Genomic DNA, 27289 nt, shown 5'->3' on the forward strand with positions numbered 1-27289 from the left:
ACTATGTATTCCAAATAAAATTTTGAGTGTCCAACAGGAAAACAAAATTTCAGTAACTGATCTCTCAATACTGAAGGACAGAACTCGATTTGAATCTAAAAGGTGGAATCCCAGATCCCGTGCCGTCAGCTGCTGCAGGACCACATCAGGGCAAATCACTTACGGAGGCGACCAGCCTTTCTCTGCAGGCTCGTGTGGGGACAGCTGCGCACTGCAAAGACAGCGCCCCACGTGGCGGCACCACATGCATCCCGCATGCAGAAGTATGCTTCCACCGCCTGCTTAATATTCTGCCATGGTAGAAATTTAGTTTTTCCCTGTGAATTTCTGGCTGCTCCTTTCTTTCTCACTGACAGGAGCAGCACAGGCCTCTAACTCACAGTCAAATGTATCCAGTGTCTTCTTCATACTATATTGCACTGTATCTTTTATTACGAATAACATCCCTGTATAATGTCTTCAAGAAGTTATATAAAAAAGACTACAGTTTCTGAGTTATTCCACACTCAAAAGCATCTTTGTTTAGCTTTATCTGTGACAGGGCTTCCCAGGTGCTAGTGGTAAAGAATCCGCCTACCAACGCAGGAGACATGAGACCCAGGTTTGATCCCTGGGTCAGGAAGACCCCTGGAGGAGGAAACGGCCACCCACTCCAGTATTCTTGCCTGGAGAATTCCACGGACAGAAGAGCCTGGCGGGCTACAGCCTGTGGGGTTGGAAAGAATTGGATATGACTGAAGGGACTTTGCATGTGTGCACGTGATCGATAATTTAGCCAGTAGCAGGGCAGGCAATGAGGCAGACCTGGGTTCGATCCCTGGGTCCGGAAGATCCCCTGCAGATGGAAATGGCAACCCACTCCAGCACTCTTACCTGGAAAATCCCACGGACTGCGGAGCCTGGTAGGCTACAGTCCACAGGGTCGCAAATAGTTGGACACAACTGAGAAACTTCACTTTCTTTCTTTTCTTTATGGCAGGCTGAGAGCAGTCCAGCATGTGCTGATCAAACAGTCAATGCCAGGCCCTTTCTTGGTCATCGGTGGTCAGCTTTCTCTGTGGAAGCTGCCACTTTCTCCTTCTAGTCTCAGAACACTCAGGCTGTGTCTACAGATGAGTCTTTACAAAGTCACCTTACTTGTCTCTGAGGGAATCCTTTTTGTTCTGAAAAACTTTGCTCTTCTTCTGATGTGCTGGGCAGGGCTTCCCCATTGTTTCTTGGCAATTTCTTCACCTCTGTCGCTCCTTTCAAGGTCGCCAAGAGTCAGACACGGGACGACAGAGGTTCTAGCTTTGTTTTCACATTTTCTTTCTCCTTCTTCTTACTCTTTTATTCTCTGTTTCACGCTGGGGTACCTCCTTGACTCTACTTTGCAAGCCTGCTAAAACCTTTTTCTTCTCTGGTTGTTCCACTTACTAGCACACGAGTTCATTTTGTGACTGAAATTTTGTCTGAAGGGGGCGACAGAGAATGAGGTGGTTGGATGGAATCACAGCATCAATGGATATGAGTTCGAGCAAACTCTGGGAGGTAGAGAAGGACAGGCATGCTGCAGTCCATGGGTTCGCAAAGAGTCGGACACGACTTAGCAAGGGAACAATTTTGTCTTGACTCTCTTGGCATATTAGTTAAGGTTAATTTTTTTCTCTATTCCCTAAATAATCTCAGTCTTTTTCTCATATTGGTGTGTATTGATCCTTCTTTACTGGGTAGTCCCTTGTCTTTACACTCCTGATGGTCTTTAATGACCCATTTATATGGGATTGATTTTCTAGACTGTGTGAGTTTGATAGTGCCAAAGCCTCAACCTCATTATGCACTTTTCTCTTAAAACAAGTTGCGATGCACCTAGCCAGTAGGTATGGCTGCCTTGGGGCCTGGTTCTCCATCATTTGGTATGGTTATGTCTCCTTCCAGGTTTAACCAGCTGCCAATCTGGACATGGAACAACAGACTGGTTCCAAACAGGAAAAGGAGAAAATCAAGGCTGTATATTGTCACCCTGCTTATTTAACTTATATGCAGAGCACATCATGAGAAACGCTGGGCTGGATGCAGCACAAGCTGGAATCAAGATTGCCGGGAGAAATATCAATAACCTTAGATATGCAGATAACACCATCTTTATAGCAGAAAGTGAAGAAGAACTAAAGAACCTCTGATGAAAGTGAAAGAGGAAAGTGAAAAAGTTGGCTTGAGGCTTAACATTCAGAAAACTAAGATCTTGGCATCTGGTCCCATCACTTCATGCCAAATAGATGGGGAAACAGTGTGACAGACTTTATTTTTTGGGGCTCCAAAATCACTGCAGATGGTGATTGCAGCCATGAAATTAAAAGACGCTTACTCCTTGGAAGAAAAGTTATGACCAATCTAGAGAGCATATTAAAAAGCAGAGACATTACTTTGTCAAGGCTACAGTTTTTCCAGTGGTCATGTATGGATGTGAGAGTTGGACTATAAAGAAAGCTGAGTGCCGAAGAATTGATACTTTTGAACTGTGGTGTTGGAGAAGAGTCTTGAGTGTCCCTTGGACCACAAGGAGATCTAACCAGTCCATCCTAAAGCTCAGTCCTGAGTGTTCATCAGAAGGACTGATGCTGAAGATGAAGCTCCAATACTTTGGCCACCTGATGCGAAGGTCTGACTCCTTGGAAAAGACCCTGATGCTGGGAAAGATTGAAGGTGGGAGGAGAAGGGGATGACAGAGGATGAGATGGTTGGATGGCATCACTGACTCTATGGACATGAGTTTGAGTAAACCTCAGGAGTTGGCGATGGACAGGGAGGCCTGGTGTGCTGGGGTCACACAGAGTCAGACACGACTGAGCAACTGAACTGAACTGACTGAATTTGGGTCTGAATTGATCTTAGTTGTTCCCTGTGTGATTTGTGGAGATGCACTCTGGCTCAGACAGTAAAGAATCTGCCTGCAAGGCAGGAGACCTGGGATCGATCCCTGAGTCAGGAAGGTCCCCTGGAAAAGAAAATGGCAACTCACTCCAGTATTCTTGCCTGGAAAATCCCATGGACAGAGACGCCTAGCGGGCTACAGTCCAGAGCATCGCACACGACTGGGCGTGCGTGCATGCACTGTCCCTTTTCTAGCCTGGATTTCCGTGTCTTCATATCCTGAGTGTCTGTGAAGATTCTGATGGTTAAAAACCCCGGGTTGCTTGTCTGTGAGTTACTTACTTCACACACTGGTGCTGACCCCCTGGCCTCTCTTTGAAGGCGACTCCTGTCCGTTTGTAACACCGCCCTCGGCCACGTTCTGCCCCCTCTTTACCCCGTTTCTTCCCCAGAGTTGGAAAGTCTGGAACCTCTGTGCCTAAACAGAGAGAGACGGGGTGATGGGTGGAGGTGGTGGTCAGAGCAGGTGTGTGGGGTGAACCACGGCTCATGCTTAGGGGACAAAGGACACCCGGCCAGATCCCTAGTCTCTACCACCCCGCTTCTTCTTTTGAAAACTGTTTTTACTTTTTTATTTATGGCCACACCCACAGCACATGGGATCCTGGTTCTCACCAGGGATCGAACCCACGCCCCCTGCACTAACTTCACAGAATGAAGTTTCTAGATATTTTGAATCATTTTAATATCTTTGAAATATCTTCTCCATCAAGTATTTGGAAAAATAAGTTTGTTACAGAGTTCACCTGGAAAAAACATAGAGCTTTTAGGGGGTCTATATATGTAGCCCTTTGAAAGAGATCTTGTTTTTCCTGAGTTCTGTTTCTTTTATCAGCTCTGGAGTATTTGGGAACCATTGACTATTTCCAGTGACTTAATCACTTAAAAAAATGCACACATATTTTAATTGGTTAGATTCAGTGCTGGGTTAATGCTACCTCATCACTATTAGTGTTATAGTCATTTAGAAATTGTCTTGTTTGATGGAGCTTATAAGAATATTATGGTGATTCAATGAAGCAGACGAGGATGACTCAGAGCTACATTGTTCAAATAGGCTATGATTAGATTTAAACTTATGCATGATGAAACGACATCCATTTGTTAAAATATCTTAAAATTATATGATTACTTATACTAATTAACAGCAAAGGTACAGTAGGGAGAGTGTAAGAAGCATAAAGTCGCCTGCATAGGTAGTGGCCTAGCTAAGACCCGACGCCAGTTTCCTGCATTCGCTTGGATACGAAACAGCTCAAAACGGACAGACCCAGCATGGGTCTCTGGCCCACTTCTCCAGCTTTGTGTATTAGCGCATCTCATTTTTACAGCATCCTTTGAGTCAGGAATTATGGCCACCGTTGCCAGAATCACCACCATCATCTGCAGTGGTCCAGACAAGAACATCGGGGCACAAAAAGAATTAAGCTTATCTTTTTTTTTACTTCTGTTGAGTTTTTTTTTTTAAATTCAAGTGGAGTTGATTTACCATTTTTTATTATTTACAGGCATACAATATAGTGATTTAGTATCTTTTCCTGATTATACTCTATTGAAAGTTATTACTAGATAATGATTATAGTTGTGCTACCCAATTCATCCTTGTTGCTTATCTATTTTATACACAGCAGTCAGTTTTTCTTAATCCTCTACTCCCAATCCACCACTCCCCCTTCCCTCTCCCTTTGGTAACCACTGGTTTGCTTTCTATATCTGTGAGTCTGTTTCTATTCTTCATACACATTCGTTTGTATCATTTCTTAAATCCCACACATCAGCGATCTCATCCAGTATTTGTCTCTGTCTGATGTATTTCACTGGAGCATAATAATCTCTAGGTCCATCCACGTTGCTGCAAATTGCAGAATTTCATTCTTTTTTATGCCCATTGAGGTTTTTTTGTGTCTCTCTTCTCAAATGTCAATGTCATTCTACTGGGTATAAAAGATTATGCCTATTGGCCAAATTGCGATGAACTCTCTTAACAGCCCATGGTACTGAGTGGCAAAGCTGGAATTTGAACCTGGACCGTTTCAATCCCATATTCATCTTACTATGTTATATAGAGATTTAACACCACGTGGCTCGGTGGTAAACAATCTGCCTGCCAATGCAGGAGATGTGGGTTCGATCCTTGGGTTGGGAAGAGTCCCTGAAGAAGGAAATGGCAACCCACTGCAGTATTCTTGCCTGGAGATTCCCATGGACAGAGGAGCCTGGTGGGCTACAGTCCATGGGGTGGCAAAGAGTTGGACATGACCGAGCCACTGAGCCCACACACAGACACAGAGATTTAAAGCTTTATGTTTAAGGTACTGTTCACTGACCACTTTCAATCGTGTGATTAGGAAGTTTTTCTTTTAAGAGTATTTCACATTATGCTCCATGATAAATATTATCAGACCTAGATTTCAAATATGACTGCACTTTTATCCTTATTGTCCTCTCCTGTGCAGCCAATAATCTATGTGACGAAATTTTGATCAAGCGACTGATTTCTCATGTGGCTTATTTTAGGGGAGTCCTCTCCTAGAGGAATCAGAATAGTGACAGAAGCTTTATGACCCCCCCCCCCACTCCAAACTGCACTCATTTTCAGGCTGAACGTGTCACTGTTATTAAAAGAAGTCCTCGTCTTCCCTAGCCCAGTAAAAGGGGGTACTTTGACGGTGTCAGGATCATGTGTGTGGACTTCCTGGGGCATCTCTCAGGAAATCTCCTGGACTCTGGCTCTTCACTTCACAGAGTTGTTGACATCTTTGAGGAGTTGATAAGGCTAGGATGCTTGCTGCACATGGATTCTGAATAATATTTCAGGAGCTTCATGGATGCAAGATGCCCATCAATGAAGCCAATCTGGACCCCAGAGGACAATGAGTTACCTGGGTGCAGAGCTGACATCTTGGCTGGATGTTCCCTGAAGCTTTTGGCTCCTAGACTGTTAACCCTTCTGAGCCTGCAAACATGGCCTTGAGAGTACTAGAGATTCTTACCCTATGTGGCCGGAAGCAAAGGCAGGGCCTCTGCTGTGTAAGACACACCCCAGCTCTTCTCCTGCTGGGGCTAAGTGCTGCATGGCCCATCAGCGACATGCTGTCCTGACATGAAAGGAAAGAGCTACCCCCCAAGGGAGCTGTGTGGTTCGCCCAGAGGGCGCCGGTGGGAGAGGGCGCCACTTGGCGGGTGGGGTTCTGCAGCTGCCTGATTTGGATTCCATCCCCAGTTAGAGAACTAAGATCTTGGAAGCCTCTCTGGACAGCCAAATTAATTTTTAAAAAAGTGTACAATTTAGTGGCATTTGGCACATACACAGTGCTGTGCAGCGGTCCCCGCTCTGCAGTTCCAGAACTTCTGCAGCATCGCAAAGCGAAGGTCTGTACCAATCTGCTCCCCCACCCCCGGCCCCTCCACCCCTCCTTGGATGTACTTTCTGTCTCCAGGAATCTGCCTGTTTTAGGTAGCGTTCAATTTTATGCCTTCAGTATGACTTGAATTGTCTATCTGCATGTGTTACTTTCATTTGTCACAAAATGTCAATATGGATTATGAAGGCAAAAGGGTTATGGACCATTTGCAATTCTTACGGATGCCTTCCTGTTTTAAAATCATCCCAATAAATGTTCTTTTACGTGATCTCACAGAGAATGAGATAATTGAATATACCTGGGTCAGACAGTGAACTAATGTACCATTGCTTTTACATAGAAAGAAGGTACTTGTTTCTGTGTAATTCCCAGGGATATTGTCACTTTATTAGGCAGATTTCTGGGCACATCATAGCAAAGGATTATTAGTACATTAATATGCAACGATTAATTACGTTAAACTTCATTGTAATAAGCTGGTTAGAACATTAGGTCGTGAAACGTGAGAAATTTGCTCTACAGCTTTCAGTGCAGTTGTTAAACTACCCTAAGAAATTAAAAGATTTGATATATTAAATTAGCAGAAAATATTAGGCAATTTTGGATGGCATAATTGCCAGTGGTTCTAAGCACCGCATATAATATCAAGCACATGTCTACATATTTAATCTTAAGGAGATAAGCCATCAGAGGAAAAAATTTCTACAGCACAAAAGTTCACTGTGACCTTGCTTTCCATACTTCATTATCATAAGCAAACTAAATATTTAACAATAGAAAAAGAACTAAGTAAACGTTTGTCTCTCCACTTGGTGGATTAAAAGCGAGAACTGACTAGAGCATAGCACAATGTCAGAAATTCTTTTAGGTTCGAGCCAATAAAAGCCAGTGAACCCTTTTACAGGTGCTATGTTTGTCATTATTTCTTTTTTAAATCCACTGAAACTGATCTTTGTTTAATCAATATTTAACTTCAATCCTCATTCCTCCTGGCCTGTTGAAAATATTAATGATGCTGTCAACTGTTTGAATATCCAGGTTCTCCCTACTCTGTCTCTTTCTCCTGTCCTCCTTCTCCTAGGTACAGGAAGATCCTTTCTCCAGTCACTTTTTGGTTTCTCAAATCCTTATTCCTTGAGTTTTAGGATTCCTCAAGCTTTGGCCACATATCATCGTTTCTTGGCATTCTGCATACGCTCCGTGGTCTGACTTCTGCCAGGGATGTTAACCAGGGTAGGCTGCCTGCAGTAAGAAGCAGACCCTAATACATCAACCCCTCTGTCAAGTAGAGATCTCATTGAAGCTCAGTATTCTGAGGCTTCGTTCAAGGCAGTGGGCAGCTCTTCTCCTCAAGGTATTCAGGGACCCAGCCCTCAGTTTCCTTGGAGGGTCAGAACACAATTCCAAAGGGTAATGTTTGAATAAAGCTGAATCTGTAGCTCAGGGCTCTCTGAGAAGTCAGACAGTGGAGCAGGGAGGAGGGAGGAGCTTGAGGGAATGCAGAGTTAGAGTTTCTTCCAGGTCGTGGCATGTTTGCAGACTGAGGAAACGGAGCAGAGCAGAGGTGGACCACTCCAGGACCAGATAAGGGACTTGCTGGAGGAGGAGGTAGGAGCTACTGGGACCAAGCGTCAGGCCAGCTTGGGAGGAGGTGCGTGCTGACTGCGCTCACGGGACGTGGATGCTCTTGGAAGTGCGGTGGACAGCATGGAAGGGCCTGGTCTGCTTCACTGAGTCGTTTGCACCCAGAGTTTCGTGGTTTGTGTCCTGAGCTGGGCGTGGCTTGTGGACTGGGTTAGGGGCTCACGGCAGCCCCCAAGCACACTTGGTCCATAAGCAGGTCCCCTATCTGGTGCTGAACCTGGAGTTCCGGTTTGACGACATTTTAAATGACTTCATTTGGATCATTTTGAGTAATTTTCTTGTAAAAGAGGAATTTCTACCTGTAGTTTTCGATTTATTGAGTCCTATGAGACGAAACAGTGACACTTTTTCTGGAAAGAGACCTGGAAAATGTCCTTCATTCTTTTAGACTAGAAAGTATATGTTTAATTCTCTTATGAATATTTGAAAGTCTGGGTTTGAAATGAAGAATGTGGGAAAAGTGAAAACAGCTTAGAGCATCCAAAGTGCAAACTTATAGATCTCTCTCTCTCTCCTTTGTCAGGACTCCCTGGAACCCCTGTCTCCGTCACAAGACTTATCATCCTGTAAGTAATGGGTTTTTGTCTATTTTCCTCATGGGGCTATGTGTTCCTTGGCATCACCCACATTGTTAACCATCTGTCCTGGTGAGCTCAGCCTGGATTGGGAGGCACCAGCTCCTCGGAGCACTGAGATCTAGGAACACTGAGTATGCAGACGATGCAGGGATGACAGGCTGAGTGCTTAGTCATGTTTTGCGACCCTTTGGACTGTAGCCCTCCAGGCTCCTCTGTCCGTGGGATTCTCCAGGCAAGAACACTAGAGTGGGTTGCCATCTCCTCCTCCAGGGGATCTTCCTGACCCAGGGATTGATCCTGCGTCTCCTGTGTTGCACTTGAATTCTTTACCTGTTGAGTCAAATTGGCCTCCTGGGTCATACTCCTCTCCTGTTTAACAAATAAACACTGTGTGAGAGAAGGTTCTGGTCATGCATTTGCCGTCTGCAGGCTTCCTGCACCGCCTTCCCTCTGGGGCCCGTGCCTTCTGTCGTCACGATGCTGGGTGCAGGCAGGGTGACGACAGAGCCGCACTGTCGGATCCGGGCCCGCCACCTCTGTCCTGACTCTGGGTTTCACCAGATTCCCCCAGCGTCTGCTTGGTCACCTGCCTGCGGTGGCTGTCAGGTTTCTCCACCTTAAACTTACTCTCCGCCACCAGCCTGCAGTGTGGTCTTTGGAAAGAAGAATGTAAACGGTACATTTAAGGGAAGGGAGTTGCATCCATCTCTTTTATCCATAATAAAAGATAAGATCCATGAAATAAGGAACCTGGCTTTGTTTTTTTTTTTTTTTTTTTTTCCTTTCTGTTTTCAGAACCTAAAATAGTTTTGGGCAAGTAGCGGTCACTGAAGGGTAACGAGTAAAAGAATAAAAACAGACCACATGCTTTCTCCTTCCAATTGAAGGGGAAAAGCCACCTTCAAATGCAATCCTAAGTATGACAAAAAAGAGGAAAAGAAGCACGGAAATAGAAAACAAATAGGAAGTATTGGTATAAAATAAAATGTTAAAACTTAGAGTTATAAAAATTATTATAACAATAAATGTAAACAGATTAAATTCACCAGGTAAAAAAAATTGAGGTTATTAAGTTGGATTTTAGAGTAACTCAGTTATGTGCTGTTTCCAAGAGATATCAGGGAATCACAGGGCATAGGGAGATTGAAAAAGGTTGAGCAGGCCGATGAAAAGCAACAGTGTTGGTATATTTACAGTAATAACAAAGTACACATTAAGGGAAATAAAACCCCAGCCATATAATATTAAAATAAGAGCAATACCCCACAGAACAGTATTTAAGAACATTTGCATATGCCATAAATGTATAAATAAATGATCAACAGATGATACACTTAGGTTATCTGGAGATGTTGGGGTGAGGGCGAAGGCTGTGATTGGGGAAGAATACAAAAGTGCTTTCAATTTTATTGATAATTTCTTTTATGATTCCAAGCTGCTTGATGGGCACATTAGTACCGCATACAGTTTTATAATATCTGTTCCATGTTGAAAATAGTTCATAATAATAAGAAAACCCTCCCCCAAATCTAATTACAAACAACTTCCTGGCAGCACAGGACACCATCACCGTGACGGTGTAGGTCAGAGGGCCCCCTGGCCCTCAGGGTGATGGACAAGACAACCGAACAACGTCCAGCCATCCTCTTAGGGAAGGCAAGGGTGTTCTTGCTTTACCAGGATACTTGGTAAGCTACTTAATCTCGTCCTCTGGGAAACGGGTGTGGACACGACAAGAAGGGAACTGCCAGCATTAAAGGAAGCAAAGGATGCAGGTAAGATGCCTGGTATACAGCAGGTGTTCGATGAACTGAGTCAGAATCTTTCCGGAAATGAAGCAGAATACAACTATCCACGTAGAGTCAAAGAGAAATCAAATCCTACTCACTCCCTAAACTTCTGGGGCCAGGGCAGACCTGCCTCAAGTTGCGCACTTCCCTCACAGACCTGCCCCGGGGGACACTGTGCCCTGTTCCCCACCGCATTCCCCGCCCCTCAGCCACGGCGTCCAGCGCCTAGTGGACACTCGGGCGTCATCTGGAGAATGGAGGAAGGTATGGGGATACTTGAAAGGGAATACAGACAGATCGTGTAAACGCTGCAAAATTGAAGGGATCAATTTCAGCCCCTTAATTGCGAACCGGCAAGCATATAACGCTTACTGACACTTCTAGACGTAAACACCTCTTTTGTTGTTGTCGGCGGATCGACAGCAGTGAGATAAAATCTGTTCTTTTCATTTTACAAATATTTCGCGCCTTCTGTATATGTCACTCGGATGAGTAACGTAAGGCAAAACTGATATAAAGCTGGACGATGTAAACAGGGCACCTTCCCCTTTCATCGTACCCACGTTTATCAAGAAAACTCAAACAGGCCACCCTAGTTCCATCCCTAGCAGCCGGCAGGGTGGAGGGGGGCGGGGGGGTCAGGGATTTTACAAAGCCCCAGGTAGCCGCAGGGCCAATCACCGGTTTCTGGGCTTCACTCCTGGGCCGTGGAGCCCGCTCCGCGACCGCCAGCCCTGGAGCGAAGGGATGAACGGTTTTGATGAAGGAGGAGGCCTGCGCACCGCCCGCCTCCCCGCCCAGCACGCCCTGATCGCGCACAGCCTTGCTAGCCGGGGTCGGGGCGGGGGCTGCACCCCGGCGGCTGCTGCGGTCGCTGGACGCAGACAGGTCAGCAGTGCGCAGAGAAGAGCGCGCGACTGTTCTCGGAGAGGAGGTGGGCGGCCACCCACCCCATTAGGATTCGTCCAGTCCCTGCGCGAGCCTCGACTTCCGGGGGGCGGGGGGACCCCCAGGCAGCGCGGATTTCAGCCCGGCTGAGTCCTTGCTACATCTCAGCGGCACCCTGCGGGCGACGGCGAAGGCGCAGACAGAGCGCTCTTCCAGTTGACCAAAAACTACGAGGGGAAAGCGGAGCCGGCCGGTTGGGGGGCGCGGCGAGCCCTCTCCACGAACCGCGCGCCGCGCTGCTGCGCGCCCGGCTGTGTCCCCGGAGTGCCGCGGGAAGGAAGCCGCGCGGAGCAACAGGTGCCGCCCGCAGCCTTTCGGGACGAGGGAAACGACCTGCAGGGGCGCGGAGCTGGTAAGGCGCAGAGAGAGCTCTCTCTTCCTGCAGGGCTGCGCCGGCCGGTCCCTCCTCCCCGGTTCGGTGGCGGATAAGCGGACGCCCGGCGCTCTTGGGTCAGCCTCGCGAGTGCGGGAAGGTCCAGCTCCGGCTCTCGTCTGCGTCCTCTTCCAGGTGGCCCCGTCCGAAAAGACGGTGCCACTCGGCCCGGGCGCCTGGGTTCTGAGTGCCCCGAGCTGGGTCACCCGTAGCCCCTCCTTCCCCCGCAGGCGCCCTTCGCCAGCGCGACCTAGGCTCCCTCTGCGCGCCATGGAGCTGGAGGTTGGGAACTTCAGTGAGGGGAACGCGAGCGGGCTTGAGCCCCCGACCCCGGACCCCAGGCCGCTCTTCGGCATCGGCGTGGAGAACTTCGTCACGCTGGTGGTGTTCGGCCTGATCTTCGCGCTCGGCGTGCTGGGCAACAGCCTGGTGATCACCGTGCTGGCGCGCAGCAAGCCGGGCAAGCCGCGCAGCACCACCAACCTGTTCATCCTCAACCTGAGCATCGCCGACCTGGCCTACCTGCTCTTCTGCATCCCCTTCCAGGCCACGGTGTACGCGCTGCCCACCTGGGTGCTGGGCGCCTTCATTTGCAAGTTCATCCACTACTTCTTCACCGTGTCCATGCTGGTCAGCATCTTCACGCTGGCCGCGATGTCGGTGGACCGCTACGTGGCCATCGTGCACTCGCGCCGCTCCTCCGCCCTGCGGGTGTCCCGCAACGCGCTGTTGGGCGTGGGCTTCATCTGGGCGCTGTCCATCGCCATGGCCTCGCCGGTGGCCTACCACCAGCGCCTCTTCCACAGGGACGTCAGCAACCAGACCTTCTGCTGGGAGCAGTGGCCCAACCAGCGCCACAAGAAGGCCTACGTGGTGTGCACCTTCGTCTTCGGCTACCTGCTGCCGCTCCTGCTCATCTGCTTCTGCTACGCCAAGGTGCGGGGTGCCGGTGGGTCTGCGGGCCCGGGGCGGCTCCTCTGTCCCCGCACCCCTCCGGTGCCCCGCCCCCTTTCCCTCGACCCCCGTGAGTTTTCTGCCCGAGCCATCGCCTCCTCTGGCCGAGGCTTGGGCTCACGGGTTTGATGCTGCGCGAAAGTTGCTTGGAGTTTGGGCGACACAGGGAAAGTTTGCAGATCCGGGCGTCCGTCCTGGCCCCCGCAAGCCCTGGGCCCTGAGGTTGTCCCTGAAGGAGGCGGAGTTCAACGTCCACTTCTCAGCAGGTTTTAGCCTTGTAGCCCGCTCAGGCTGCCTGATTGCCTCCGTGGCCGCAGCGTTATGCGAGCGCCCGGTCCTGCCCAGCGGGCCCCTTTGCTGGGTGGAGGGCCCGCGCCCCTCCACAGCCCTCAACTGGGGTCGGATGGGCGGATTTCCCTGCCCGCGGGGTGCACGGGGCTGAGGCGCCGGCCAAGACCGGCTTTGTGAAACCGCTGCTCCTGGCGACAGAGCTTTTTTCATAACACAAGTTAGGCGTCATAAATCCAAATGGTCAGAAGTATTTCCTCGCGGATTCTCCAGAGAACGTTGGATGGATGGGTTTGCTGCTGCCGTTTCCTCATTTCAGTCCTTTTAGGAGGAGGTGAAGAATATTAAGTGGTTCAGGTGGCAGGTCTAAAGCCTCCGCTGGGAGACACACAGCTGACACGTGTCTGGTCCCCCTACCCCGCATCTCCTCTCTGCAGTGCCCTTCACCCCAGCTCAGCACAATCAAATTCTCTTTCATTAATTACACATGGTTTTGAAGATTTTGTACTGATCTAAGTCTTACACCTTTTACACAACTTGTTTGTGTGTGTTAGTCATTCAGTCGTTATCTGACTCTTTGCGACCCCATGGACTGTAGCTGGTCAGGCTCCTCCGTCCATGGAATTCTCCAGGCATGAATACTGGAGTGGGTAGCCATTCCCCCTTCCAGGGGATCTTCCCCACCTAGGGATCAAACATGGGTCTCCCGCATTGTAGGCATATTATTTGCTGTCTGAGCCACCTTATCTGCTTAGTAATCAGGAGATGCAGTGCATGGGGTGAGAGCCCCTCTCCCTGACACACCCTCCCCAATACCATCGCCACTAGAGAAATACTTCTGTGACCGAATTCTGAGCTCTGCACCATTTTATCTTCTCTCTCTCTCTCTCTCTCTGTTTCTCAGTTTCTTTCTGATAAGCCTGTGATTCTAGGTCTGTGAATAATCAGGTGAAGTAGAACAGCAATCAGTTCTTATGTTCCACTCATAGTTTTTTTTCCCCGAAGCAGAAATGTGGACTATGAGCCACCTGGTTTTGTTTGCCCTTCCCCCAGGCCATCTATCTAGAGCAGTGTCTGTTTTGAATGGTAATGTTTTCGGATTTGATCTGAAAGAATGTCCTGCACCGAAGGGTTGTGCATAAAGAGATGCAGTAAAGGCAGGAAATTGGGAATCACTGTAGGTTAGCTCTTTGATAAATGGCTGGTTTATTCCCTTTGCTTCTAGCAAAAGCAAATCAAAGCTTGGTCTGCACAGGGCAGTGGTCTCCTATGTCACTTGATCTGCAGGCGACCCAGTGGGTTGGAGCCACTGTGCATATTTTATTGATAAGGAAAGAGGGTTTTGGAGGAGTGAAGCAGCTGACTGAGATTGTGAAGCTGGTAAAGCATTCAGGAAGGATTTCCATGCAGGGCTTCCTAGCCCCCTGGGGCAGGAGGGCCTGTGGGGCATGGACCTTGAGACTAGAGAGATTCTTAAAGTGTTTGGCTTTTCATTCATCATTACATGGGTTATGCTTGAAGTATATTCTTCCTTTGTTTCCCAAAAGTCTTTGGTCTTTTGGAAATTCAGGTCTTTTTAATGGAAACAACAAGATAAACTTCTAGGAAGAAACCAGCCTACATTTCTGTCATTTGAGAATTTATAAAAGTCACACCTAAGGCGAAGTTTCTAAATTAAAAAATTCAGTAAATACATGATCATTGGGATTTTTTTTTAAAATATGGAAATAGTTTGCCTTTAAGCATAACTGGAAATTTCTTTGAAACTCAAAGTAATATTTGCATATTCATTCTAGGGCTTGAAAAAAGGTAAAGATTAAAGACTTCAGTTGCTTTCCTTTGATTCAGTCACTGTCTGCTTTGCATGGAAGGGTTTCACTACTTAAATGTTACATTCAGGATTGATTGTTACCCCAAGGCCCAGATCAAAAGACATATAAAATCACAGTGTTTTTCTTGTTTTGTTTTTTTTAAGTTAACAAAGGAATTGCATTCCAGAACTGCCTTCTGTACTGACAGGAGTTTAGTGGAAGGTCCTTTGCACCTGCCCTCCCTGGAGACCCAGAATGCGGGGCTGGAGGATGAGTCTGGCGCACCCTCTGCTGCTGTGGGGCTGGCTCACTCTTCCCTCGGGGGAGTGCTTGTCCTGGGCCCTCCTTGGCCTGACACCAGATGAACTCGTGACCTGCCCGGTTCCCGCACCTGTGCCAGGACGGGTGTGGGCCTCCTGCACACACACTTCTGAAAGCACGAGTGACGGGGAAGTGCCCACTCACCACGTCATCAGCTTCCCGAGAAACGCAGTCATACCCCTTCCTCCTTTGATGCCGAGACCTTCGTGGGGTCCGTCACACGTGTCAGTGTGAGTCCATAGTGTGCGCTCATGGAGTGGAACAGAGCCAGGAGAAACATGCTTGGGCTTTTCCTCCGTGGACCACTCCACTACGTTCCTTAGGCGTTCTGTAGTTATGAGATGTGACCCCCGAGTCTGTGGAAGGACTGAGTGGCCCCAGGCCCAGTAACATAGCAGGTAACATCTCAGTTTTCCACGTGGGGCCCTCTCCAGGCAGCCCTCACTGACGCTGCCTTGCCATCTCTCCCTTTCTTTCAGTGACTGGAGTCCTCCTCTGGCGGTGGGGAGGCTGTCCCCAAGGAACCTGGCCCGGTTGGTCCTCGCCGGGAGGGGCCCTGTCCAGCCCGTTCCTCCCTCTTGAAAGTCCTCTTCGTTTGTTCCTGCACAAGCCTCCCTTCTGTCGTTCTCTTCCATTTGATTTTTAATACCCCAGTTGCTGATGGCAGAACAGTAGACAGACCCATTGTTGCTGTACTGAGAGTGACCCCAGATGTCCCCATAGTAAGTGAGAGGCTTGTCTTGCGGAGGACGCTGAGCCCCTGTGGGAAGTGAGCAGTATTTCGGTAGGGCTGGGAGTTTGGAGTCAGAAATACACACCCCATGACAGCTGCTTGACCGGCGTAGGGAATCGTGAAAGTGAAGTGAAAGTGTTAGTCTCTCAGTCATGTCCGCCTCTGTGACTCCAGGGACTGTAGCCCACCAGGCTCCTCTGTCCATGGGATTCTCCAGGCAAGAATACTGAAGTGGGGTGCCATGGCCTTCTCCAGGGGATCTTCCCTACCCAGGCGTCGAACCCACTGCAGGCAGATTCTTTACCATCTGAGCCTCCAGGGAAGCCCAGGGAATCGTGAAGTGGTGGATAAATCCCGTGGCTTCTCGATCAGGGAGTGCCCGATGACTCCGGAGGGTTGCATCTGCCCAGACAGAGCAGCTTTCATAATATGTTCAATTTGATTAAATTATTTCCATGCTGTGGTGCTCCAGGGGGACAAGGAGGTGGCTGGAACACTGTTTCCAGTGTTTGGAGGGACTCAACTGAGCAATTGACGGGCAGTCTCAAGCCCTTAGTCACCCTGAGCTGATTGTCCTTAGGTTTTTCACTCATAAGAATGAACTCAAGACCTGCCTGGAGTGCGTACCACCATCCTGACCCTGTTGTATGGCTTATGTTGCAAATTCTTGTGTGGAACCACAGTGTCTCACATCATTTCTCCTGAGTATGACGCTGGCGAGAGAAGACAAAACTGATTTCTCTAAGGAAGGAAACAAGTGTCTCCTTGGAAGCCTCCCTGATGGGCCATTAGTTGTAGAACTTTGTAGAACGGTGGCCTGTCAGCTATCAGTGTGTTGGAAGGCAGTCTGTAGTTTTTCCACGCATCTAGGATTTAACATGTAGCAGGGACCTGGGATTGTAGAAATGTAGACTCTTAGGGGAAACCAGGTGGCAGGGAGGCCAGCGGGGATGCAGGTATGGGCAGCGGAGTGGGTCTTTCTGGAAGAAACCTCGGAGCTATCCACACCAGAGCTCTGTCAACAGGTGCTCTGGACACAGGTGGTTAGAAGACCAGACGTTCATGGCAATCCACAGTCGTCATTACTCCACCAGCTCATGTGGATTGCAGCTTGCGTGATTTTGTAAACCATGGTCTTCCCTTTGCAGAACATCAGGAAATGTCAATGCAAAGTGGGCAATGAATTGTGCGGTCTGAGGCAAACCGATTTTATCAGTCTGTGTTTTTCAGGTCCTTAACCACTTGCATAAAAAGTTGAAGAACGTGTCAAAGAAGTCAGAGGCATCGAAGAAAAAGGTAAAACTCATGAGTTTACATTCTCTGTGCCGTTTCTGGAGCTCGGTTTAATGTATACTCTTAGCTCTCCTGCATCCTCCTGTGAAATTATGGTTCCTGGGTTCAGCGATTTGAAACGAACATCTTAGCCCTGGGCAGAGAGGAGACATGGAGAGTCAGCTGCTGAGGGTGGGCAGGTGACTGAGCTGCCTGAGAATGTGGGTGGAGGTCTGGGGAGGGGCCGAAAGGTGTGTCTTCTGGATTCTGAGCCTCTGGAGAAGGTGCGCTGTGGGTGACTGGGACAGGGTGTCAGGTGGCTGGACCCACAGTTTGCTTGAAACTGCAGGTGGTGCTCGTGGTAAAGAACCCACCTGCAAGTGCAGGAGTCCCGAGTTCCATTCCTGGTTTGGGAGGATTCCCTCGAGGAGGGCATAGCAACCGCTCCAGTCCTCTTGCCTGGAGAACTCCATGGATAGAGGAGCCTGGCGGGCTACAGTCCATGGGGTCGCAGAGACACGATTGAAGAGACTTAGCAGACACACTTCTTTTATTGTGTATTTACCGTCTCTGATGTGGAGCCAGGAGGCCCCGTCTTAATTATCTTTCGAGCGAGTGTTGTTGTATCCCTCCCTGAAGCCTCGCAGCAGTTGCTGTGCTCTGCTCTCTTCCTCCCAGACGGGTGCTGGTTTGGCCCCCTGGGGGCAGAACTGAAGATGGGAGCGGCCTCAGGGGGGTCCAGCCCATCTTTAATTGTCTTTCTCATTCTCCCCTGAATCCCGATTCCCACAAGCTTCCCCTGAAGAGTTTGACAGCATCTAACACCCTGCGATTTATTATGTTTCAAACCCAGTTTGAGGGAAAGCTATTTTACAAATTGGGATTAATTTACCTCTTACTCAGATCATATCCTGGAGAAGGAAATGACAACCCACTCCAGTATTCTTGCCTGGAAAATCCCACGGAGAGAGGAGCCTGGTGGGCTGCAGTCCCTAGAATCACAAAGAGTTGGACACGACTAAGCAACTGAACTGAACTGAAAGATTAGTGAGCATTTTAACATTTACATTGTTTGGTTTTATAGGTATATGTGTACATTTGGGGGTGTGTGTGTGTGTGTGTGTGTATGAGGCATGTGTATTGTTGTTGTGTTAGTTGCTCAGTCATTTCCGACTCTCTGTGACTTTGTGGACTGTTGCCCGCCAGGGTCCTCTGTCCATGGGATTCTCCAGACAAGTATACTGCAGGGGTTGCTCTGCCCTTCTCCAGGGCATCTTCCTGACCCAGGGATCAAACCTGGGTCTCCCGCTTTGTAGGCTGCTTCTTTACTGTCTGAGTCACTAGGGAAGCACAAGACACTCACATACGTGCTTAGTCGCTCAGTTGTGTCTGACTCTTTGCAACCATGGACCATAGTTCACCAGGCTCCTCTGTCCATGGGGATTCTTTAGGCCAGAAAACTGGAGTGGGTATCCATGCCCTCTTCCAGGGGATCTTCCCAACACAGGGATCGAACCCAGGTCTCCTGCACTGCAGGCAAATTCTTTACCATCTGAGCCACCAGGGAAGCCCAAGAATACTGGAATGGGTAGCCTTTCCCTTCTCCAGGGGGATCTTCCTGACCCAGGAATTGAACCAGGGTCTCCTGCATTGCAGGCAGATTCTTTACTGGCTGAGCCACCAGGGAACATATATGTAAATGCAATTCTTCCCAAGGGAGAAGTTCTCAACATTTGGAGGAGGAAAGATTTTCTTTTCTAGTCTCACAACCTCTGACCCTTAATAACCACTGAACAGATGTCAGATCTCTTTTGATGTATTTAATTACTTCCTTGTTTGCACAGAACAAATAGTTTGTGTATGTGCATGTACCTGCGTCTAGGCAAAGGCTAGCAGACAGGTGTGGGAAGTAGGGTAGGAAGAGGGAACGGGAGATGGAAGGGAGGGCCCAGGGTGGAGAGCCAGCGCGTCTCCGCCTGGAGGCGGAGGTTGGGTCGGCTCCGCTGATGCTGCTCTGGGTCCAGGCAGAGAAGAGTGTTCCTGGGTGTGTACACACTCAGTTTCTGATGGATCATGGAGTGATGCGAGAAGATCTTGGAGGTTTATTCATTTCAGCTGTACCCATTTCTGGCTCCCCATCTCGGTGGCTGCGTAGGGCCCCTTCCCCTGTGCCGTGTCTATCCATAAGGGCTCCACTTCGTGTGAAGGCTGGTAGCGCTCCTGAGGTGGAGGGTTAAGTTCAACACAAATGTGCTCAACAGCTCTCCTGCCTGTTTGGAGAAAAATAGAGAAGAAGAGTGTGCTTTTCTTTGCCAAAATAGTAGTGACCACAGTACAGAGCCCGGCCTTGATTAACACTAGGCTCGGCTGGACCTAGAGAAACGTTTTCTGGCACAAGGCTGATCAGATAGGAAAACAAGATTCTTAACAATTTCTGGAAGACTTCCCAGTGGGGTAGACTTCCCCAGGATGGTTCCTGGTAATAGGCAGGTATATGTGAGACCCTCATGGTACCTTCTTAACCACGAGGTTCTTTTAACAGCTGCTCTTTTCCCCCATCTGGCTTGGAGTAACTCAGCAAGCTTTTTGGCTGTCATTTGTACAATTTACAAAATGTTTCTCATCAGTCTCATCATTTAGTCACTTTTTCCTTCCCTGCCAAGTTCCATTAGATGGATTATGAGCAAAATTCTTTGAAGGAAAAAAAAAATCAGATGTCTCAGATGGCTTGAAAAACAGCATCTCACAGGAAGAGGAGAAATTACTATTTTTCAGATACTTTCAGTGCAAGAAGTAAAAAGAAGGCAGGCTAATAAAAGGCCCAACCTTAGGTATAAGAATTCATTCAGAGACTTGGCACATAACCTTCAACGAGGACTTCTTCCCTATCCAACGGTGATGCTGTGGTTCTGCACACTACATGGACAGATGGGTGTAAACCCATTTGTGATTCAGGCAAATGATACTGTAAGAAATGAAAATAGCCCCCATCCCCACACAGGGCCTCGTCTCCTCACTGTCTGACTTTTCTAAGGGGAAGAGCGGAAGCAGGTTTGGAACCTTTCCGAGGAGACGGTGTGGGTCAGCCCGGGTGCGGTCAGCACCGAGGAAGCTCCTCAGCCTTCTCCTCGAAGTGGGTGAGGTTGCTTGCTTTTGTTGTGGCTTCTGCGGAATTCTTCACTGATTCTTCAAGCACTCATGAGCTATGTAGGAAGGCAGGTTTCTGGGCGGGTACGTCATCCACACGACCTGTGGAAGCAGCGCTGTGGGCCGTGAGACCCTGATACTTGAATTTTCATGAAGTGCTGCATGACAATGGCTCGCTGAGCTGCTGCAAACCCAGGTCTGCGGTTGTTGTACAGTTGCTCAGTTGTGTCCGACTCTGCAACCCCATGGACTGCAGCAACCAGGCTTCCCTGTTCCTCACCAAACTCATGCCCATTGAGCTGGTGATGCCATCCAGCCATCTCATCCTCTGTTGACTCCTCCTCCTCCCGTCTTCAATCTTTCCCAGCATCAGGGTCTTTTCCAATGAGTCAGTTCTTCGCATCAGGTGGCCAAAGTATTGGAGCTTCGGCTTCAACATCAGAACACCCAGGACTGATCTCCTTTAGGATGGACTGGTTGGATCTCCTTGCAGTCCCAGGGACTCTCAAGAGTCTTCTCCAACACCACAGTTCAAAAGCATCGATTCTTCGGTGCTCAGCCATTATTTTGTTAGTACATGGGTTCTTTTGACCAGATCTTGACCTTGAGCTGGTGTGTTCCAGGCGCATGTTTTCTGAGTTGGGGGTGGGGGAGGGCGCTGTTCCGTGGGTGGATGTCTTTCTGCATCCCTCCCATGTCTTCCCAGTTCCGTGGTCCTGGTCCTCTGATGTGAGAGAGACGGAGGAGGGAGCCATGCGTGTCTCTCCCTGGACACCTTGATGTGCTGGCATCGCGTGAAGCTGTGGCTGGTATGGAGGCCACTCCTGTACCAGCTCGGATGGGCTGAGATGCCTGTGAAATAGGCAGAAAATAAATAGTGAACCTTTGTCGACACATAGCTGGGAGCACAAACATTGTATTAAACAAGCATTCTGTTAAATTCTTTTGGGAGCATCATTTGATAAAAGATAAAGTTTATGTAAGTACCCATTGATATTCTTTCCTGATTTATAGTGCAATCTTAAGTCACTCACATTTCAAAGCTACAGGCAGACCAAGGAAAGGAACCTTGCTCATGGTTCTGAAAAGACCAGTAGACCTGCTAAAAATAAAAGGCAGATTTTGAATGACCTTGGGTAAACACACACAGAAACAAACCCTCCATAGAAAAGCCACCCTGCTGACAGTTGCCCTACAGGGATACAGATGCAGTGTGGCTCTTATCTGATACAGATGCAGTGTGGCTCAAATCTGATACAGATGCAGTGTGGCTCTTATCTGATACAGATGCAGTGTGGCTCTTATCTGATACAGATGCAGTGTGGCTCTTATCTGATACAGATGCAGTGTGGCTCTTATCTGATACAGATGCAGTGTGGCTCTTATCTGATACAGATGCAGTGTGGCTCTTATCTGATACAGATGCAGTGTGGCTCTTATCTGATACAGATGCAGTGTGGCTCTTATCTGATACAGATGCAGTGTGGCTCTTATCTGATACAGATGCAGTGTGGCTCTTATCTGATACAGATGCAGTGTGGCTCTTATCTGTAAGCTGTCGGGGTGTAGTTCTGCCCTCAGCTTGTTACTTAGTGAAAACCTCCTAAAAGGAGCAGTGAAACAGAATATCCAGAGAGCATGCATTTTGTGCTGCACAGAAATGGCCTTCCCATCTTAGGAAGGACAGTGGGTGTGCTCCTTGCTATTTGTAGGTGTAATTGTGTCTAGGTGGTTATTGAATCATCAGGAACACATCCCATACACTAATGGGTAAACGGATGGATAGCAGACGATCCTTGACGTCCGGGAGGTGGGTGCCGGTCTGCTCTGTGTGTTGTGCATGCGGCAGCCTCAGTCTGGAAACCTGCTGCCCTGAAACCCTGCGGTCAGCTTTGTACCTGAACTGTTTGAAGGTGTTAAGTGGGCAGGTCCAGTCAGAGAATCATCACATTGGGTCACCCCAGTCACAGGCCAGGAGGCTGAGGCCCAGGGAGGTGGCCTCATTTTTCAAAGGTCATCAAACTCTTGGCTTTTGCATGGCTCGTGGCACCTTCTGACCATTGTGTGGTCAGAGTAAACATGAGTGTAACTCCCGTCTCTGGCGCCCTGACCGCCCTTGCTCCGACCTCGTCCCGAAGTCCGAGCATCTCCTCTCCCATCTCTGCTGGGTTCCCTGGCTTCCAGCCCGCCTCTTGGACAAACTTCCTCTCCGAGTCAGTCAGCTATCCCGCGTCTCTTCTGGAAGACTTGCTATCTCACTGTGGGCTGTGACAGTCAGGTTCTAACTCACAGGAAGTAAGAGCAAAGTCATGGCATAACATAAGAACATTCCTGAGGGTGGAGGTCCAAGCTTGTCCTGTGAAAGGACCTGTGGGTCCACAACGGTTTCCTGGTCGGGGAGTCCCTGCTCCATGGTTGTGAGGCTGGAGGGAAAATAAGCACCTTCCTTCTCTCTCTCCTTCCCCTCCACCCTGCCTCCCTGAATTCATGGATCCCAGTGGGATTGCTTCTTTCCAGGGGCAAAGTGGACAGGGGACCACCGGGCCACGCTTATAGCTCCTTTAGGGGTGTGACTGCCAAGTGAAGGTCAGCACCCAGAGCATGTTTAGGATGCACTTGATTCTGTGGAAATGTACAGGAAATTCCCTCTGTCAGTGCATGAACTAGAACGCTGTTCCTGTCTGTTGTGATCAGCGTCTCTGCTTTCTTCCCTTCTCCTCTGTTGTAATCAGCGCCTCTGCTTCCTTCCCTTCTCCTAGACGGCGCAGACGGTGCTGGTGGTGGTGGTGGTCTTCGGAGTCTCCTGGCTGCCCCACCACGTCATCCATCTCTGGGCTGAGTTTGGGGTGTTCCCGCTGACCCCCGCCTCCTTCTTCTTCAGGATCACTGCCCACTGCCTGGCCTACAGCAACTCCTCTGTGAACCCCATCATTTACGCCTTTCTCTCTGAAAACTTCAGGAAGGCTTATAAGCAAGTGTTCAAGTGCCACGCCCGCAAGGAGTCACCTCTTAATGACACTAAAGAAAATAAAAGTCGACTAGACACCCCACCATCAACCAATTGTACTCACGTGTGAAAAAAAGAGTCTTATTTCAAAATGTGGTATTTGCATGCATGTGGACCAGACAGAGAAATACATTGCGGTGTTAAGCAAGGCAGTAACTTGCTATCTTAACAACAATTCATATTATATTGATTGAATTCCACTTGTGTTTAAAAAGTACTTTGATCTACCTGGAAAATCACTAGGTCTAGTGAAGGCCATTTCTAAATTTTATTTTATTTCTAAATTCTATTCCATAAGCAAAAAAAGAATAATATAGTTTTATACATCTTAAGAAATGAAAGTTTCTCAAGAAACTTTATTTAAAGACTGTAAAGAGTCTATAATAGGACTCTCTAGATTTATATTCTTTGTAGGATAAGGAAGAAGGGCCTGTCAAGGTGGTCAGGAATATTTGTGATCTACATATTTTGGAAACAAATGTAATTAGAAAACACATGCTTTAGTTCTTCGATTTTAAGATCAGTGGTAATGCTGAAACTATATGTGTCTCAGATACGATTATGGACACTTGATCCTGAGTTTTATTTTTGGGGCTGTTTGTATTAAGACGTATCCATCTGATGGAAATAAGCTTATTTGCACATTTGCTGCATCTGCTCCCAGCTGTAAGCAGTGCATGCGGCTTCTGCAACGTGCTGTGTCCGTCTGCAGTCATGAGGTCTCTTAAGCTCATCTCAGGCAGTCAGCAGCAAGACCCTGGTTTGTCAGCCATCAGGATGTCAGTGAAAAACTATGCTGTGAACTTAGTCTTCGTTGAGATGACCAAAAAAATCAGGGAAAACCACCACCTGCAACTATTCTCATGGTGGAAGCTGTGAATGAGTTACTGAGAATGAAACTGGACATTAAAAATTTACATATCGACACACACATATGTATATTTTAAGGTATTAGCTATGCCTTGAGTGGAATCTACTCAAAAGGAGAATTTTTAAAATGTCAGTGAAAATGATGTACAGAAAATAATTTTTATGAATTCAGAATAATTTCTATGAATTATAAGCCACATGAGATAATGGTCATGCTATGTGAGGAAAGTCAGTAAGCATAGTAAAATGTCTGGTTCAGATAAACTTTGAAAAAACAGTCTAATGGTTGGACATAGCTGGGCATATCATGTCCAAACAAATGCTTTTTTCATCAAATTTGTAATGATGCCTAATGCATATTTATCCCAAATATTGCTCCCTTTAGAAATGTTAATTTGGGGTTCAAATCATCATAACTTAGTTTCAAATGTAGTTTTTGAGACAGTTTCATATTTAATAATGAGAAAATGGTATGAAAAGATGAAATGATTCTATATTAGTAAATAATTTTCAGACTGCAAGACTGATATATTTTAGGATGATACAAAAGCAAGAAAAAATTTTTTAAAAAGAATTTTGTGTAATGCATACCTGAGTCATATGAGGACTTCATGTGAAATATCAAATTTTGGATCAAAAAATCAACTCAATGTAAGTCTTTGCATGTTAGCTTTTCTAGTTTGTGAATTTATTTTACTAACTATATTCCTCCAGCTAACAGTATTTACATTTGCCACGTTATAAATAGTTCTCTGGATAGAAGAGGAGAAAATTGTCAGAGGATGGGAAATCATGACTTTTCATGTTTGATGGCCAGGGGAAAAATTGTACATACACCTATGTGAGTATTTTTAAGAACAATGTAATTCCTTTGCACGGAAAAATTTTTGCACTTTATTCAAATATGGCAGCAGAAACATTGTACTCTGATGACGGTACCGCATGAGTTTTGTGAAACTTGAAGCTGCCATTGCACACGCCAGGACATCTTCTGTGTGTGTGGATTCACGCAGCTGCACAAAGAGGTGCGTCCTGCTTGGACTTGCTCGGGTGGCGGTGGCTCCCTGCACCGTGGCTGCTCTCTTCCGATTCCCATGCACACAAAGGAAGCACTGGAACAAACACAGGAGGCACTGCTGCCCTATTCGGGCAAGTGCCGAGATGGGTTTGGACATGATGTACTTACCCTTGTCATGCCTTGGTCACTTCCAGATGCTGTCATCTCTGATTTACAGAACCCAGAGCGCCGGGTATAAATGCGGATTGCTTCATTTCACAGGCCGGTGGGCTCTTCTCCTGTCCAGTGTCATTCTAATCAATTCCTCTTGTTTAGAGTTTATGTTGTCTCCTCCTCAAATGAGTTTCGGTGGTAACGGAGGTCTGCGAAGATGTAAAACTGCATACAGTTTCCTGAGTGAGGGGTTCCAGAAGAACTTGTATCTGCAGACCAAGTACTTCCTGGGGCACCCTTGTAATCATGTGTAATTAATGGGGACCCATTCAGAGGCCCCACTCCTTCTTCACTGAGTAACCCAACCCCCCCCTTCTCTTTCTCCCCAGTACTAGCAGCCAGGCTAAAGGAGATACACCCGCTGCACCTCCCCACCCTCGGTGCGCCTTTAAAGTCTGGATGCTGGGTAAACCTTGTTTTTCTGCAAACTTCAAAGAAAAATGATGCTTTCTCGTTAGACTTGGCTGCCCTAGTGGCCCAAGGCAGCTGTTATCTTTCTGGGCCTTTTGCTTTCTCATGGGGAGATGGCTCTGGAATATTTAAATAGCAGGCATACTGGCTGTTTCATATGCATAAAGCACGATTTCGGTTCCTTGCTAATGAATATGGGGACGCGGTTGAGGAGCTGGTCTTGTCCTGTCTCCTCAGGAGTTGCTGAGACAGAGTCTCTCTGCTGCTCCGACCATATATGTGCTCAGCAGTGCGGGGGCTGAGCCCATTTCTGAGTATCTTAGGGAAATCCTTTTGCTGTAAATGGAACTGTTTTACTCCACACACTGGGGATCAAACCGTCGTCCCCCTCTCCTCTGCATCTCCAAGCCCTGTGTGCTCACGGCCTACCTTGCTCCAATCCAGAGTTCCTCACTCTGACATAAGCCACAGTAAAATTCCTCCATCGCCCCAGGCGTATCTGTGGAGAGATGTCTGAACTGCGTGACTCATGCAAGGCTAAAAGCTTCTTGTGACTCAACTTCAAATTGTGATCCTGAGGATAATTGCATTTGCTCCATGTCTCAGATACATTGAGATGGTGCAGAAATAATTCCTAGACGTTAACTGATACCCAAGGTCAGGTTCTGGGCAGGAGAGGATCCCTTCTCTCTCCACAGATGCCATACGATCCCCAGTGCTTATGCTTGAAGCAGCCTTACATCAAGGAAAGCAATGTATTATATAGCTTTGTCACGTTCTTGCTGAATAATTTATTAAATGTGTATAAGAACCACATAGTCATGTAAACTGAATCAAGAGATCAAAATGGCTGCTTCTGGAAACTTACCTAAAATCTGTCAATTTCCGGCTGCATTGATTGCAAATATCTTCCTGACTTTATATTTCTAAGTGGTTTTCTCTGTAAGCTAGTCATGTTCTTCTGGGTCATCAAAAGATGTTGCATATTAAGTTATTTGTCAAGCAGATGTCAATGGCTCATTTATCTAAGGATGTGCTGATTTTAAGTTTCCAAATAGTTAGTGCAGGTAGCCTAAAATGCTGATGGTGACTTGTTATCTTGGAAGGAAAAAAACTGCAAAAGGGATTTAATTTATGCTGTATTTTATCATTTTCCTTTTTAAAAGTGGAAAACTGAGCCTCCAGAATCACGTAAAAAGCTTCAGCGTCCCTGGTGTGGGCTGGGTGTACCTCAGGCAGCCGAGTGCAGGGGACCGTGCCGGGTGTTGTCTGCGTAGCTCAGGGGCCTCTGTTTGTTTTCCCGTGAGAGCCGCATGGCTCTGATGGTGGTTTCTTCTCCTCTGTGGGTGTGAGTGGCCGGTGCACGCACTCCGCCCTCTGAACCTGGGACTCGGCTGTGGGCAGGTTTGCTCATGTGGTGAGGTCTCCAGGAATGGCAGCAGGCCTGGGCGCGGCCTCTCTGCTGGGTCCTGTGCTCACTGTCAGGGCCGTTCCACAGCTGTTTTCAGGCCTTGGAGATCGGGGTTCTGTCCTGGGGGCATCAGGGGTGGTGGGGATGCCTCAGCGATGGGGAGTGGAGGGGGAAGGTGGCGGGTGACCTCTCCACCTTCGGTCAAACTTTCCCTCTGGGTCT

The 27289-nt window shown here is 47.9% G+C and overlaps 1 protein-coding gene across 1 annotated transcript; it reads left to right on the forward strand.

Moving 5' to 3' along the window:
* Positions 1-9825: 9825 nt before the first annotated feature.
* On the forward strand, positions 9826-27186 carry GALR1 (galanin receptor 1). Its single transcript, XM_006059338.3, has 3 exons — positions 9826-12547; positions 16949-17014; positions 22897-27186. Exons 1-3 carry the CDS (start codon positions 11882-11884, stop codon positions 23212-23214), a joined length of 1050 nt encoding a protein of 349 aa, XP_006059400.2. The 5' UTR covers positions 9826-11881; the 3' UTR covers positions 23215-27186.
* The last annotated feature ends 103 nt before the right edge of the window (positions 27187-27289 follow it).

The sequence above is a fragment of the Bubalus bubalis genome, chromosome 22, assembly GCF_019923935.1.
Source record: "Bubalus bubalis isolate 160015118507 breed Murrah chromosome 22, NDDB_SH_1, whole genome shotgun sequence".
NCBI classification, from domain to species: Eukaryota; Metazoa; Chordata; class Mammalia; order Artiodactyla; family Bovidae; genus Bubalus; species Bubalus bubalis.